At 40.9% G+C, this 13827-nt stretch overlaps 1 protein-coding gene across 2 annotated transcripts; it reads left to right on the top strand.

The window, feature by feature from the left end:
• The first annotated feature begins 210 nt into the window (after window positions 1-210).
• Window positions 211-12510, top strand: RNF8 (ring finger protein 8). 2 transcript variants are annotated; one of them, XM_077782018.1, is made up of 8 exons: window positions 211-433; window positions 2700-2828; window positions 4308-5048; window positions 6153-6215; window positions 6587-6676; window positions 7804-7911; window positions 8915-9126; window positions 10917-11065. In XM_077782018.1, exons 1-8 carry the CDS (start codon window positions 344-346, stop codon window positions 10954-10956), a joined length of 1473 nt encoding a protein of 490 aa, XP_077638144.1. In that variant the 5' UTR covers window positions 211-343; the 3' UTR covers window positions 10957-11065. The 2 variants fall into 2 exon arrangements, with proteins under 2 accessions (XP_077638144.1, XP_077638143.1); XM_077782017.1 differs by having other exon boundaries at window positions 212-433; window positions 8915-9119; window positions 10917-12510.
• The last annotated feature ends 1317 nt before the right edge of the window (window positions 12511-13827 follow it).

Genomic DNA, 13827 nt, shown 5'->3' with positions numbered 1-13827 from the left:
GCCGGGGCGCCCGGAAGGGGCGGTACGAGGGGGAGGCGGGACCCGGCGGAGCGCGGCGGGACTGCGGGAAAGCGCCGCGCGGCGGCCCCGCCGTCCTACGGCGCACGCGCGGGCTCCGGTCGCAGCCCGGGCTCGGACGGGCCCCGGCCCGCCCCGGCCCCTGCGAGCGCCGCCCCGCCGCGGAGATCGCTGCCGCCGCGGAGATCGCTGCCGCCGCGGAGATCGCTGCCGCCGCGGAGATCGCTGCCGCCGCGGAGATCGCTCCCGCCGCGGAGATCGCTCCCGCCGCGGAGATCGCTCCCGCCGCGGAGATCGCTCCCGCCGGTCGCGGCGGGCGGGCGCCATGGCGGTGCGCGGCGTGCCGTGCCTGGCCTGGTGCCTCCGCCGAGTCGGGGCCAGCGGCGACTGGCTCCTGCTGGAGGCCGGCACGCAGGTGAGCCGCACCGGGCCCCGACCCCTCGGAGTGGGCGGGGGGGCAGGCACGGCTCTCGGGGCGCAGTTTGGTGGGGTCTCGTGTTTCTTACAGCGCTTCCCAGGAGGAAAAAGCACCGCCTTGTCCCGCTTAAGGAGCAGCCTCCGTTCGTGGCCGTTCGGAGGAGCCGCCCGGGCGGGCGCCATTCAGCCCCGGTAACGCCCCCGGTCGTGGAAGACGGACCCAGGCGCTGGAGTGGCCTTGGACGAGCCTTCGCTTGTTTATGTCTTTACATTCTTATGTCATATTTAGATAGAGTTGTTCGTGTAACGGTAACGTAAGTGAGGACGAAGGGAGCCCATAGCCTAATTAACAAGGTGGTGCTTTTGGCGAGGTTAACAGTACCTAAGGCATAAGGTATTCAGGTGTAAATGAAGTCACTTTTAAATTGTTTTGATGCGGTACGGGAATAGCCGTTTTCTTAGCGATTGTGTTTTTAAATTGAAAAATGGGCCCTGGTACTCTTCTTTAAAACCCAGCAGGCAAAGACGTGTGATGACGTTGGGGCAGCGTAAAAGGAGTGCTGTTCCGGTGGTCAAAATCAGGTGGTATGGGTGATGCTGTGGCCAAGGCCTTGTGTTCAAACACCGCAAAAGGCACCCATCCAAACGTATGCTTTTGTTACTCTCCCATTGTGGATTTGAAGCCCTGAGATTTGCAGATCTCCTCGGTGAAGGACTGGCGCTAACAACTTGCAGCCAAGGCACTGATAATTATGCAGGGAATCCAGTTTGGTATGTTACTATTCTGATTGTATGCACAGTGGTTGTCATTTGCAGCAGGGAGGTGCTGTAGGTGTGCCAGGCCACAGAGTACAAACTGCTTTTGCTGGAGATTTAAATCATAATCATAGATTATGCTGAGATGAAAGGGACTGACAGGGATCACTGAGTCCAGCTCCTGACTCTGCACAGGACAGTCCTAAGAATCACACCACATGCCTGAGGATGTTATCCAAACACTTTTTTAACACTATCAGGCTTGGTGCTGTGACCACTTTGGTGCTAAAGGACACTGCTCATATGTGGGAATGGGATGTGATTTGCCGGTACTGCTGTGAGCAGCACTGAACTCCAGCAGGTGAGTGGTAACATCTTGGACCCCTGCTTGCTAAATGAGCTTGATCAAGGGGGAATTTTATGACTGCCCCTGCTTGCTCTCACTCATATTGATATGTGAGGTCCTGTAGACGTGTGTGACTGGGCCCTGAGGATGCCACTGCAGGGACAAATGCAAAGCTGCTTTTATGTTTGAATCCTCATGAAGAAGGGAGTCTTTATCCATTTGAGTCTCTGTACCTCTTATGTATGCAATCCATGCTGACAGAAAACTATATGAAACATTTAAGAGGTAGGCACTAACATGTTTAAGTTTGCTTTTGTTATCTTAGTTTGCTTCCTTGCTTTTGGTTATGACACGGGGGTCTGAATTCTTGCTCTAAACTCAAGGTGAGAACTGCTCAGGTAATGCGGATTAATTAAGAGAAGTGTGCAGAGGAGGCAGCAGAGGGAGGGAGAGCAGGGATGTGCTTTAAATGGCAATCTGAAATCAGATGAGATTTAAAAAGATACTGTGCAATACTACAAATATATGCCTTCTTCCAGAAAATAGTATTAGTCTAATGCAGTTACTTAGATCACTTTTACTACTGATTATGAGCTGCATGTAGCTTAGATTCTGAGCCATAAGATCGATGGTGTGATTTACAAAAGTACTGTGTATTTAGGACAATGTTGAGTGTGCACTTTTTTTTGATGGCAGTTTTCTGGGCTATTTTTTTCCTGTATCTTTTCTGTTCACAAATGGTTGAACAGATGCAACTAGCAAAAGAAGAGGTTAAGAAGTAGTCTTGAGACCCACACACAATAGTGCTGGTTTGAAGAAATGGTATTTGGTTAGGTAATGATTGAGGTGGGACAGAGTTGTATCTGAGTGGCTTTGAGCAGCTTTGCCGCTGAGGAAGATTTCCATGAAACCAAGTTGTAACGTGCCTCAGAGAAATTAAAATTTCCTCAGTGGGAGAGAAAGATAATACTTCAAACTTTATAAGCTTCTATTTTCTATATACTCTTAAAATTAAATTAAAAAAAAAATCATACTATGCCAGACCTTTTGGAAATAACCATAAGATATTGATATAGAGTTTTGCTGTACTTAAATTGAAATGCCATAAACTGAATTTACCATGTCATTACTGATTGCAGTAACTATGCTACTTTATTTTTAGGTGACTGTTGGCCGAGGATTAGATAACACGTACCAGCTGGTGTCAAAAACCTGTCCCTTGATGATCTCTCGTAAGCACTGTGTCTTCCAGCAGAATGCAGAAGGGCAGTGGACTGTCAAGGATAACAAGGTATACTCCTGAGATACATTGAATAGAATCCATTCTTTTGGATCTAGCAGTGTATGGGCTATGATACAGCATAAGTGGGATAGAAGGGATTGTGTCTTGCCTGTTGTGCACTTCCAGCAGGAAACTTCAGTCTGCTGCAGTTGGGATTACTTTCTGTATGTAGATCTACCTCTTAGTTTAGCATTATTCAGACCAGTGTGGCCTGGCCAAGGGCACTTTGCAGTCTGTGAACCTTCGGTGTCGCTTTCTTAAAAAATATCCTATATGAATTTTGATACAGGGTTTTATCTTTTCAAAAGGATAACATTCTTGTAGTGCTAATGAAAAGATAAAGTGCAACTCGTTGTTGTAGTGATACAATTGCTTTGATTATAATCAACTTCAACAAGAATCTAGTATTAGAAAAGCCATGCTTCATGTTGTGTTCAAATGAGTTTCTCCCGAAAGTTCTTCTCAGCTGATTAGATAAAATGTTGATGTCAGAGTCCTCAACTGGGTCTCACTTTGATTTCTGTTTTTTATATCATGATCACTTTCTGATTCAGTCTGAAAACAGTAAAATGAGTAATTTGCTTTAAAACAGCACTGGTAGGACAAAAATGTTCAACACGTCATGCAGATTTGAAAGGTATTTGGGTTGACAGCAGATTAGTCGGAAAGGAATGGGGTGGCTGCTATTAAAATTACACTGCTCTTAAACTTGTACTACATGTATAAATTTGAAAACCTAATGTTATTGGACGATAAGAAACATCTACCCTAGATTATCTATTAACACTTCCTGTCTCTTTTCATCATTGACCAGTTGGTCAGCTTGTTTCATTGAATCTCATTGAGATATGTCAGTTTCTAGTGTTTCTGCAGTTCATCATGAGCACAGACCAGTTTTGCTGTTTTTGAAAATGTTCTTGAGCTAATTTTGAAACCTTTTTGTGTTTTGAACATTATCTCTGGATGAACATTTTCCTTCTTTACAGTCTCCTTTTACTTATGAAAAACTTTGTTTTCTTCAAGGCATATAGCCAATGCTTCTTTTTATTTCCTATTTTTCTTTCCCTGTAATTTCAGGTAACATTAATTGTCAAGAATAATTACTGTAGTATTTGATGTTCCTGACAATGATCTATTGTGGAGTCTTTATTATTTAGTTCTTATTTCTGAAGCTTTTGTGCAGTTTTTTTCCCTCAGAGTTCATTATTTTCTTTCTGCACGAGTACATATGTCAAAATGTTGTTCTTGGTGCTTGTCCACAAAATCTGTAATGCAAGAATAATGTGCAGTAAATAATACAGTGCCGTAATTGTAAGAAATGCAACACTGAGCCAATAAACTGGATATTACAAGGTTTATTTGAAGAGGTATCTTGTTCTGATTGAGCACTGAAGAGGTTGGCTGTGTTTATTTACAGTTGCCAGAAATAACTTTCAGAGGATGCTGTAACTACATATTAAATTTTGGTGGTTCTGTGTTTATTGGCAGAGTCTAAATGGAGTTTGGCTTAATAAACAGCGCCTGGATCCATCAAAAGTCTATCCGATTGCTGAAGGAGACCGTATCGAGTTGGGAGTGCCTTTGGAAAACAGAGAGACTGCTGAATATGAGTACGAAGTAATTAAAGACGAATGGGAGAAAATTAGACCCTTTTTAGCCCAAAGAAGTGACCTGGGGAAAGCTAAGTGTTCAAGACCTAAACGTAAATTTAGTTTGGAGGAATTGGAGACATGTGAATCAGAAAGCTTCTCAAACTCCAAATGCAAAAGAGACAGAATGTCCTGTGCCAATGAACCTTTAGATAAATCATGGGTACAGGCAGAAGAGGCCAGACGGCTAACAGAGAAGATGGATGTCAAGCTGCCTGCTCCTGGGCCCAGTGAGGGGTATAGTGATCCAGTGCATGGTAGCCCTGTTCACTCCAAGAAAGCTGTGACTCTCCCCCAGAAGGACCAGAAAGGCTGTGGTCTTGTAGAGTCATGGACTGGCTTGAAAAAGCTGAAGAAATCTCTGGAAGATACAATGAAATTAAAGGTCAAAGTGCAGGAGAAGCAGACTGCAGTTCTGAATGTGAAGCAGAAATGCAGGAAGTGTGATCAGAAGGAGATGCTAGTAATGGAGCAGGAGCTGCAGGAGTTGCAGAACCAGCTCTGCATGGAACAAGAGCATCAGCAGCAGCAGGTGGAAAAGCTGGAGAGGACATTATGTAAAGAGCAGCAGAAGCTAGAGGTATAATGGTGGCAATAATTTTGGCCTGTGTCTTCACTTTGATGGAATGCCTTGTATAAGGCATTGATCCAAAACAGCTCTTGAACTGTACAATAACAAAAATAGTGCTTGTGTGATTTACCCCTGCGAAAGTTTTTGTGGAAGTATTTAACTTAGCATGTAACACAGTGCACATACCAAAAGAAAGTGGACATACCAAAAGAAATTGCAGAGACAGAAGAGATTTGGCTGCATGGGGAGTTCAGAAAAAGGTGCAAAATAAAACACTTCAGTTGGTAAAAAAACATGTTTTTAAATAAAAAAATGAAAGCCATTACCTGATCTCTCTTGCTTATAGAGAGGACAAGTTGAAAAGTAATCACTTTAAGTGTGAATTTCTCTAGTATATGGTGGAAATAAAGCCCAGTTTGCCTGGCAAGTGCACTGTTTTTAGAGTCAATGAAATACTGCATGCCTTAATCCCTAGAGGGAAGGAGATTATTTTCCTGCTTTCAAAAAACCCTCTCTTGCAATCTGTAAGTACCTTTAAGCAGTAAGTATATGCAATAAGTTGCTTTTTTTGGTAACAGACTGAAATCTGTTTGAATTTGAAATCAAAATCTGGTTAAAGAAGGTGAGGATTCATCTTGGAGTGAGTCTAATAATTTATTAGTTACTTCCTTAAAGTCTACTGCTAAAGGCAAGATACCAGTGTCAGAAGTACAGAGGGTTTGGAGTTGTGCCCTTAGAAACAATGGGACATTTATGTGGAGCTTTAGGTATCTCTGAAGTCTTTGAATGTACTCAAATCAGAGTTGCAGCTTTTAAGCTGTTGCTGATCTCTTTGCTTCTATGAATATGCTGGTGCCTTTTGAGCTAGAATAATGTGGAGGTATTCCAAATATGGAACTGTAAATGATATATCCATTTTAACTCATCACATAAATGATAGCTTAAATTTCTGTTGTACACATGTAACCGTAGAGTGGAACATCTTGCCATTTGTTGAAAATCAGTGTTGTTTCTTTAAGCATATCCTCTAAAGAGAGTGTGCAGGGTAGTAATTTTCTGTCTGTTATGTTCTTCAAGTCTCTTTTTTTCCCCTTCACTTCTTACCCCACCCAGGGAGAAAAGTGTCAACAAGGGGAGGAAAATCTGAAGGAACAGCTGGCCCAGGTCCTGCAAGAGGCAAGTGATTATGAGTCTAGGTTTGGTCTAACTATGTAATTCAGATATTTAAATCTTTCCAAGTGTTGTGACTTCTTGGTAGAATACAAGGACTTTGCCTTAGGTGACTGAAAAACCTAACTGAAGTGAAAGAATAAACTGGAAGAGGGAATACAAAGTGTGATGGCACTGGGAAGGTCCTAAATAACTAGCAGTGCATTCCAATTTTAAGTTAAGGATAAACTACCTTAACACCTCAACTTATATGTGTTGCTCTTCTAGGAGGAGAATAGGAGAAATGAGTGTGCTGAGCCTTATGACTATGACCACATATCTTTAATAGGATAGCTTATAATGGTACTCTTATAACTTCTGGAATGGTATTGTTACAGCATCATGCTTTGATGGAAGAACTGAATCGTAATAAAAGAGATTTTGAGGAGATAATTCAAGCCAAGAATAAAGAACTGGAAGAAACCAAGGTAAGGAATAACTGCACTCTTAGTTTTATTCATAAGTGAAACACAATATGTTGCATGAGCAGACAAGATGGCTTATTTAACATCTGTCTTGGCTCTGCCTGGCCTCCTATATTGCAACATTTCTGTGTTTTGAGGTGGCAGCTGACACTAGGGGAGAGAAGGCACCTTGTCCTTTTTATAAATTGGTGTTGAATTGAACAGTTGTTATGAGATCTTTCTCAATCATAAAGAAAGCCCAAAGCACCTGAACAGTCCGTTTTGGAAGAGAGATGAGCCCATTGCACCCTTTCCTTGAAAAACAAACAAAAATCAAACTAGAAATAACAGGAAAAAAAAAATCCACCAACAAACCAAAAGTGTTTGAAAAGTGAGGTGCTTCATTTTTAGTTAAAGTGCATTTAAGTAAAACTGCATTGTGACAGCAGTTCTATAAGGGAGTGTAGGACTGAACCAACATGGAATTTGAATAATGAATGAGATAAGCCATGGTTCTTCCTGCCCTTGACATAAAGTGATGAGCGGAAAATAATTTAGGAGATCTTTTCCTGTGTCTTAATTTTGGAAATTATCACATTATCCACCACTGACAGCGTGCTTTGTTTTTTAATGTTATCTTTGGAAATTTGTTGCTGTTTCAACTATAGCTCTCAATTAGAAGAATTTTCCTGTTATTTTTAGAAGTTAGAGCAGGTACCTAGCCTAATCAGCCTAATTTAACTCTCAGCAAGTAGAACAAAAAGATTATTAGGTTATTAAATGCAAGTAAATGTCTTAAACTTTATTGCTTCCTTTTTTAGCATTTGAGATGTTTAGTCTGTTGGGTGTTCTGCTTTTCATATCCAACACCAAAAAGAAATATTGATTAAAGCCAAACTCTTGCCAGGAACAAGTTGGAAAAGATTCTGAAAAAAAATGGCTGCTGTTCTTCCTTCCAAGTTCTTAGTAGTGGGTGGGAATATTCTCAGTACTGCTGAGATGACAAAGAGGAAAGAGATTACAGATCTGTGTATGTGATACCCACTCCACTTGACACATGGAGATTTGCAGTATAATTTTCTTCCCCTGCACACACACTTCCTGCCAATTGAGAAAAACCTTGTTCTTTGTTGATACACATTTTCCACCAGGAGGAGAAGGAAAAGGTGAGAGCTCAAAAAGAAGAGGTGTTGAATCAGATGAATGATGTGTTGGAGAATGAGTTGCAGTGCACAATCTGTTCTGAACACTTTATCGAGGTATGTTTAAACCTGTATAGGTTTGCCGGTAAAAAAGAGACTTGAGAATCTTTCCATAGCTCTAGTAACCCAATATTTAAGCCAGTTTCTTTTACTTCACTTATTTAACAGTCCCAACAGACCCACAGTGAGTTCTTATGGGAAAGAGTTGACCCAGACATCTATTCTGTCTGCCCTGACTCTTCTTTGCTTGACAGCAAGTTCAGCTTTAATGTCTCTATCTGCATAAATGAGTACTTAATCCTAAAGTGCACATAAGTTTGGAGCACTTGTGTAGGATTTTGAACTGATGCTCTGAGTTGCTGCTGACAGCTACTTGGGGAAGAATTATTTTGTAGTGGACCTTGCTTTAAGCTGACTAGAGTTGGACTGTTTGAGGTTTAGATATATGGAGAGTTTAGTAAAAGAAGGGAGGTACCATATTCAGTCAAGTCCTGGGATGTTTATATTGGGCAGATAAACTCTTTCTTTGAGAAATTGGTCTGTTTTCATTTGATTTGACAAGTAATAGGCTATGCTTGTTGTGTAGACTGTTATTTTTGTTCATGTTTTCTAGTAGGTCAATTTCATTACATTGTATTTTTACTGTGGGAAGCTGGATGAATTAGCCTTGTTATAATGGCTAAGAGCTAACTGAAATTTTAGTTTCTGGTTTCTCAGTGTATTAAGATGCTATTTTGTAGTATCTGAGTTTTTTTTCCATAATTTATCCTTTTTAAACTGTCATAACTTGTAATAAAATTAATTATTTTTTTCTGTTTCTGACTTGCTGTGACTTACAGTGACTCCACTAACTGACTTGTAACGCTGGCTTGACCTCTGGCATGGGGGTGTGGGGGCAGGGGAGGTGTGTGACTCCTGAGAAGGCCCTAAAGGCTTTCAGCTCTCCAGTCTTTCCCTGTACAAAATATTAATCTAATATTTCCATGTATTCAGTATGCTTTTACTTGACAGTGCCTGTGCAAGCACGCTGTGACCAGTATCCTTCTGCTGAATTCCACAGGCAGTCACTCTGAACTGTGCACACAGCTTCTGCTCCTACTGTATCAAGGAGTGGACAAAACGTAAAGTGGAGTGCCCTATCTGCAGGCAGGAGATCAAATCAAAGACACGCTCTCTGGTGCTGGATAACTGCATTAACAGGATGGTAGAAAAACTGGATGTGGAAATGAAAGAGCGTCGCCTAAGCCTTATCAGAGAGCGGAAAGGTGAGAGGTGGGTGGATGTGGCATGATGAGTGCAATATCTTATTCCATCTATTTTGCACAACTTTTTTTGGCAACTATATACCAAGAAGATGCTCAGGGAATGCTGCAGAAACACTAAAAAAAAAAAAAAAAGATCTTTTGACTGACTAGCTTTACTGCACAGTAAAATAAAATTAGTACAAAGTTTGGAAAAAGACTTCAGTATGAACTCTGCAGTCTGGTGGGACAACATAGTTTAACCATGGTAAAGGTTATGCTCTTTCAAAGAGATCACTTAATAAAAGCAAAAATACATAAAATGGTCCTTGAAAAATTTACCAGGCATTTCTGATTAAGCTATGGAGTACATAATTACAGAAACTCAGCAGACCTGACAAGAAGCTCCAAATTCTTTTCTGTGTGTTAGATTTATGTAGGAAATCTCTGAAAGAGACAGTGGTATATCATGTAAGTATGGCTGAACTGACAGTTGCTCTGACATGTTTATTTTTGTGGAATTAAAGCCACTGTGGCTTACAGGCATAACATCTTGCCTAGTTGTTGCTAAAATACTGTGCATGATGCTGATTGCTTTAATAAAAACCCCAGTGTGGGTTATTCCTAGTCTGCTTCCTTCTAAATTTCTTTCTAGAGCATTTGACATTGTATCTAGGTGCTAAAATGTAATGTCTGTTCCTGCTACTCCTTAAATTTCTATTGCTGTGTTCTCTTAAGTAATTGTTTTGCTTTCCTTTCATAGCGATGAGTGCATGATCCTTAATTTTGCAATATATCAAATTGCATTTTTACCAAAAGAAAGGTGCTTTTGATAACTTTCAGATGTGCCATGGTGACATAGAATAACATCACTAAGCAGTGCTAGCTCAAGCCTGAAATTACAACCTATGTAACCCTTTCAGTCTGATTCCCTCAGGATGTGCTGCATTGCTGAGAGGCTGCCTGGCTCAGCTACAAGTATTGCTTTTATCTCTGTAAAGGAACTGAGGCAGCCCTTGTGCATTGGATGCTGTGGCAGAGTGCCACAGTGCTCCTGAAGTGTCTGGTCAGGTAGCTGATGGGCACTCGCTGAAGTGGTGCCTTCATTGCAGCCCATTGTGTGCTACACTAGTGGTGTTCATCCTTGTTCAAACAAAATAGCCTACCTTCAGAAGTAATGACTAGTAGGAAATCATTTAAATTTACTGGAAGGTGAAATGGATTCTGTGCCTCTTTTCATGCAGTGATGGAAACATTTTGATTGAAATGAAGAAAACCATTTGTCTATTTAAAATTAATTCCTAAGTAATATACCTGTTAAAAGAAGAATTATGTTGGAAGTGGCACTTAAGAAGCTGTCAAGGCTTTCCAAGAAAACTTTCTCGGAGTCTTAGTAGCCCCGGCATGAGAAAGAGCTTGCAGTCTTAAATAGATGAAATTTTTGATGAAGCTATAAATGTCCTGAACAATCAGTACTTGTCTGAGAGTCCCTTACTACATTTTTTTTTTACTTTTCTTACCTGGCAAGACACTGAAATTGCCAGTTGTGTCCCTGTGAAGTCTCCTCCTCATCTGTGTTACCTTAATAGGAAAAGACATACAGAACACTTTAGAGCACTTAAGAAAACAAGCAAATAACTCCCATTCCTTTGTTCTTTTATGCTGAAAACTGAAATGAAAAAGGACTATGTCCTGCAGCTTGAAAGACTTACTGCAAACTGACAGTGAGAAGTTAAAATATAGTTTCAAAGACAAGTAGTAATTTAGCACTTGTGTGTACCGTGGTCACAGCTAACTTTTGTATCTGTGTTTTGAATGCAGAGAAACAGAATGTGGTGGTGAAACCAGCAACAAACAGTGACAGCAGTGTCCCGTCTACCACCTACTCCATCTTGTCAATGAGCAACTGTGACAGTGAGGACTCTGAGGAGGATTCTTCCTATAGTGAAAGCTACTATGTTATCTGAACATTGTTACTGCAGACTCAGTGCCCGTGCTGCCTAAAATCAACCTAATGGTATTTGGTTGGAGGAGTGGACTGGGCACCTGTGAAGAGACTGGAGCTGTAAACTAGCAGTATTTGGAAGAAGGATCTTGTTTTCCAAATGAATGCACAGAAGCTTGATCTCTAAAACAAAATTAGGTTTGTGAGAGAACTAACTGCCTTTGTGCTGGCTAATTGACTTACAAATGCTAAGGTTTCACATTAGCTTGTGAGCTGCTCAATGTAATGAATGAGTTTGTATTGCATCATTGTCCTTTCCTTAATGAATTACATGTTTACATCAGCATCTCTTATTTCAGGCAGCAGAGGGAATGTCCCAAGCCTTTTGAGAACTTGGCCACCCCCACCAGCAGGCAGGAGATAGGTATATCGGGAAAAAGTGCCATTGTGGGTTTTCCTCTTGAATTTCATGTGGCAACTAGTCATCCCAGCCTTTGGCATTAAAGGTGATAAAGGGTGGGATATGGACACTGTTGGCTCCAAGTGCATTGTAAACTAGCTGCTGGCCATCAGCTTGCTCTGTTTATGTAGCCCATTTTCCATTAGATAGGGATAAAGGAGATTAAATCTTCCAGAAATCTTTAGCTAGTGTTCTTTTTATGTAGTGTCTTTGGTTTGTTCCCTCTTCAGGTTTTTACATAAAGGGTTTTAGAACTGGGAAACAGCACATCCACAAATTTTTAGCAATGACTTTAAAAACATATAATGAGCAGCAGAAGAACCTCTGTATCTTCAGGTGTGCTTCTCTCCAAATTACTGAAATGTCCTGTTGTCAGGGTAGGAAAGCAGCATCTGTAGACAACCACAAGGTACAGAATTAAGCACTTTCATTTTATTGTTTACAAGACATAACTTGAGATTATGGATTGTGCTACCCTCATGGCAAATCACTCGTTCATAAGAGACCAATCAAGTCTTGCCTTATCCTATCATGTATTTGTCTATTGAGTTCCATTTTCTAGTGGCTTATGCTTTTGACTTAGTTGTTACATGGAAAGGACATTTACACTGTGAGAACAGGATGGGGAAGCCCTTTTCATCTGTAATATTTCTTTGGCTCTTTGTATATACCTTTTTGTTTCTATCTTTACTTTGTTTAAGAACAAAAATGTAAATCCATTTCTGCATTAGTCTTTTTTGGTGCAGCCACTGAGATGTCTTCTAGTTGTCTTTAGACTTTTTTGAGAAAACAGACTATCTAATTTAATGACTTCATGTTTTGATTGCTGTATGCAGTGTGACTACTGTAAAGTTAATTGAACAATGTTTGTATTCAGGAGCTGATCAAAGCCCAATCCTTCAAGACTGTGACTACCCTAATGCTAATTTAAAAGCTACAATAGCTAGCTCTTACCTGCTTTCCCCGAGAAAGATCCCAATAAAAAGGTGCATGAATGATGTCCTAAGGAACCAGTGTATTCTGACATATTTGGTCAATAGGATTTAAACAGGCGGGTCCTGATCAGTGGGCCAGGCAGCTTGCTTAAAACTTTAGTGTAAGGTTTCTTTTGTGGAGACATTATATATTCTGTATTCTTCTTTCTCTTTTAATGTTCACTTTCTGTGTGTGTTCTTGAGAGTTTCTTTTGTGAATAGATGCTTCCTAGAATGAGCAAGAGAAGAGCATTCCTCAAAATGCTAATGAAATAGGCTGATGTGGAACAGGCATTTCCAATGAAGAGGAATAGAAGGAAAATACTCTGATTACATAGGACTGCGAATTCTTCGGCTCGGTATCTCTTCCATACTATGCTTTTTGTCTCATTTCATTTTGCAAAATACATATTTATTTTATTATGTTGGTGTTTATGCATATTGCAGAGAAGGATAATACTTCCCCTGGTGTGGCAATCTTTGGTTTGGTTTCTGAGTGTGTCTTCACTAGAATGCAAAGAATGTAAGTGGTGTATTCCAAATTGTTTTCACTTTTACTGGTAGGTGCACAGTGTGTAAATGTCCACAGAGAGGGATTAAGTATTAATATTGCCCACTTAAAAAAGCTTTTCACTGACAAAAGCAGACCTGTATATCTGCAGTGTGCTCTCCTTTGCTCTAAGGTCTGGATGCTTTTTTCTACTTGTTGTCTACTTGGTTCTACTTTGTTGAGCCCTTGGTGATGTTATGCCCTGAACTGTTGCCTGTTTTAGGATGGCATCAAGTGCTTCCAGATGTCAGGTTACAACTGAGCTAGTCACAGACGATGCTGGGCAGGTTCAAGACTTGCTGTTTTCCCTTGGAAGACAGCTGTCAGGTAGTGTGATAATCAGACACTTTCAGGGCAATACATTGTCAGCATCAGTGGAAGAGCTGGGAAGGAGTGCAATGAAAAGGAGACCATCACTGAGGGATGTTTACTCCACTGAGGGACCTCCACTGAGGGATCTGTGGAGTCCAAGGCCAATCTGACAATCTTGTGCAAGAAAAATATACCATGTGTGGTGAGCCTGTCACAGGCAGAGTGGGAGCTTCAGACAAAGTTTAATTATTAAAGAAGCCCTCCCATTGAGTCACGAGGTGAAGACAGGGCCCCCTTGCTTTCTAAAATCCTTCTCAGAGGAGCCTGGATGTGGCTGGATCCATTCTTAGCCCCAGACTGTCAGTGGTTCGTGTCGAAAGGATTATATAGGTGAAAATGAACCTTTATACAACTTTGTCCTGAAGGATTTAAGGATGCCAAACCAGATATATAAATATGTATGATTTATTTTGATAATGATTGGACAAAAG

The sequence above is a fragment of the Lonchura striata genome, chromosome 3 (genome assembly GCF_046129695.1).
Source record: "Lonchura striata isolate bLonStr1 chromosome 3, bLonStr1.mat, whole genome shotgun sequence".
NCBI classification, from domain to species: Eukaryota; Metazoa; Chordata; class Aves; order Passeriformes; family Estrildidae; genus Lonchura; species Lonchura striata.
The sequence above is the reverse complement of the archived record's forward strand: the minus strand, read 5'-3'. Positions and strand labels throughout refer to the sequence as shown.

Coding starts and splice junctions, on each gene's coding strand:
- RNF8 (XM_077782017.1), top strand. CDS start 344: ATGGCGGTGCGCGGCGTGCCGTGCCTGGCCTGGTGCCTCCGCCGAGTC. Junction 434..2,699: donor TGCTGGAGGCCGGCACGCAG/GTGAGCCGCACC, acceptor CTTTATTTTTAG/GTGACTGTTGGCCGAGGATT. Junction 6,216..6,586: donor TGGCCCAGGTCCTGCAAGAG/GCAAGTGATTAT, acceptor GTATTGTTACAG/CATCATGCTTTGATGGAAGA.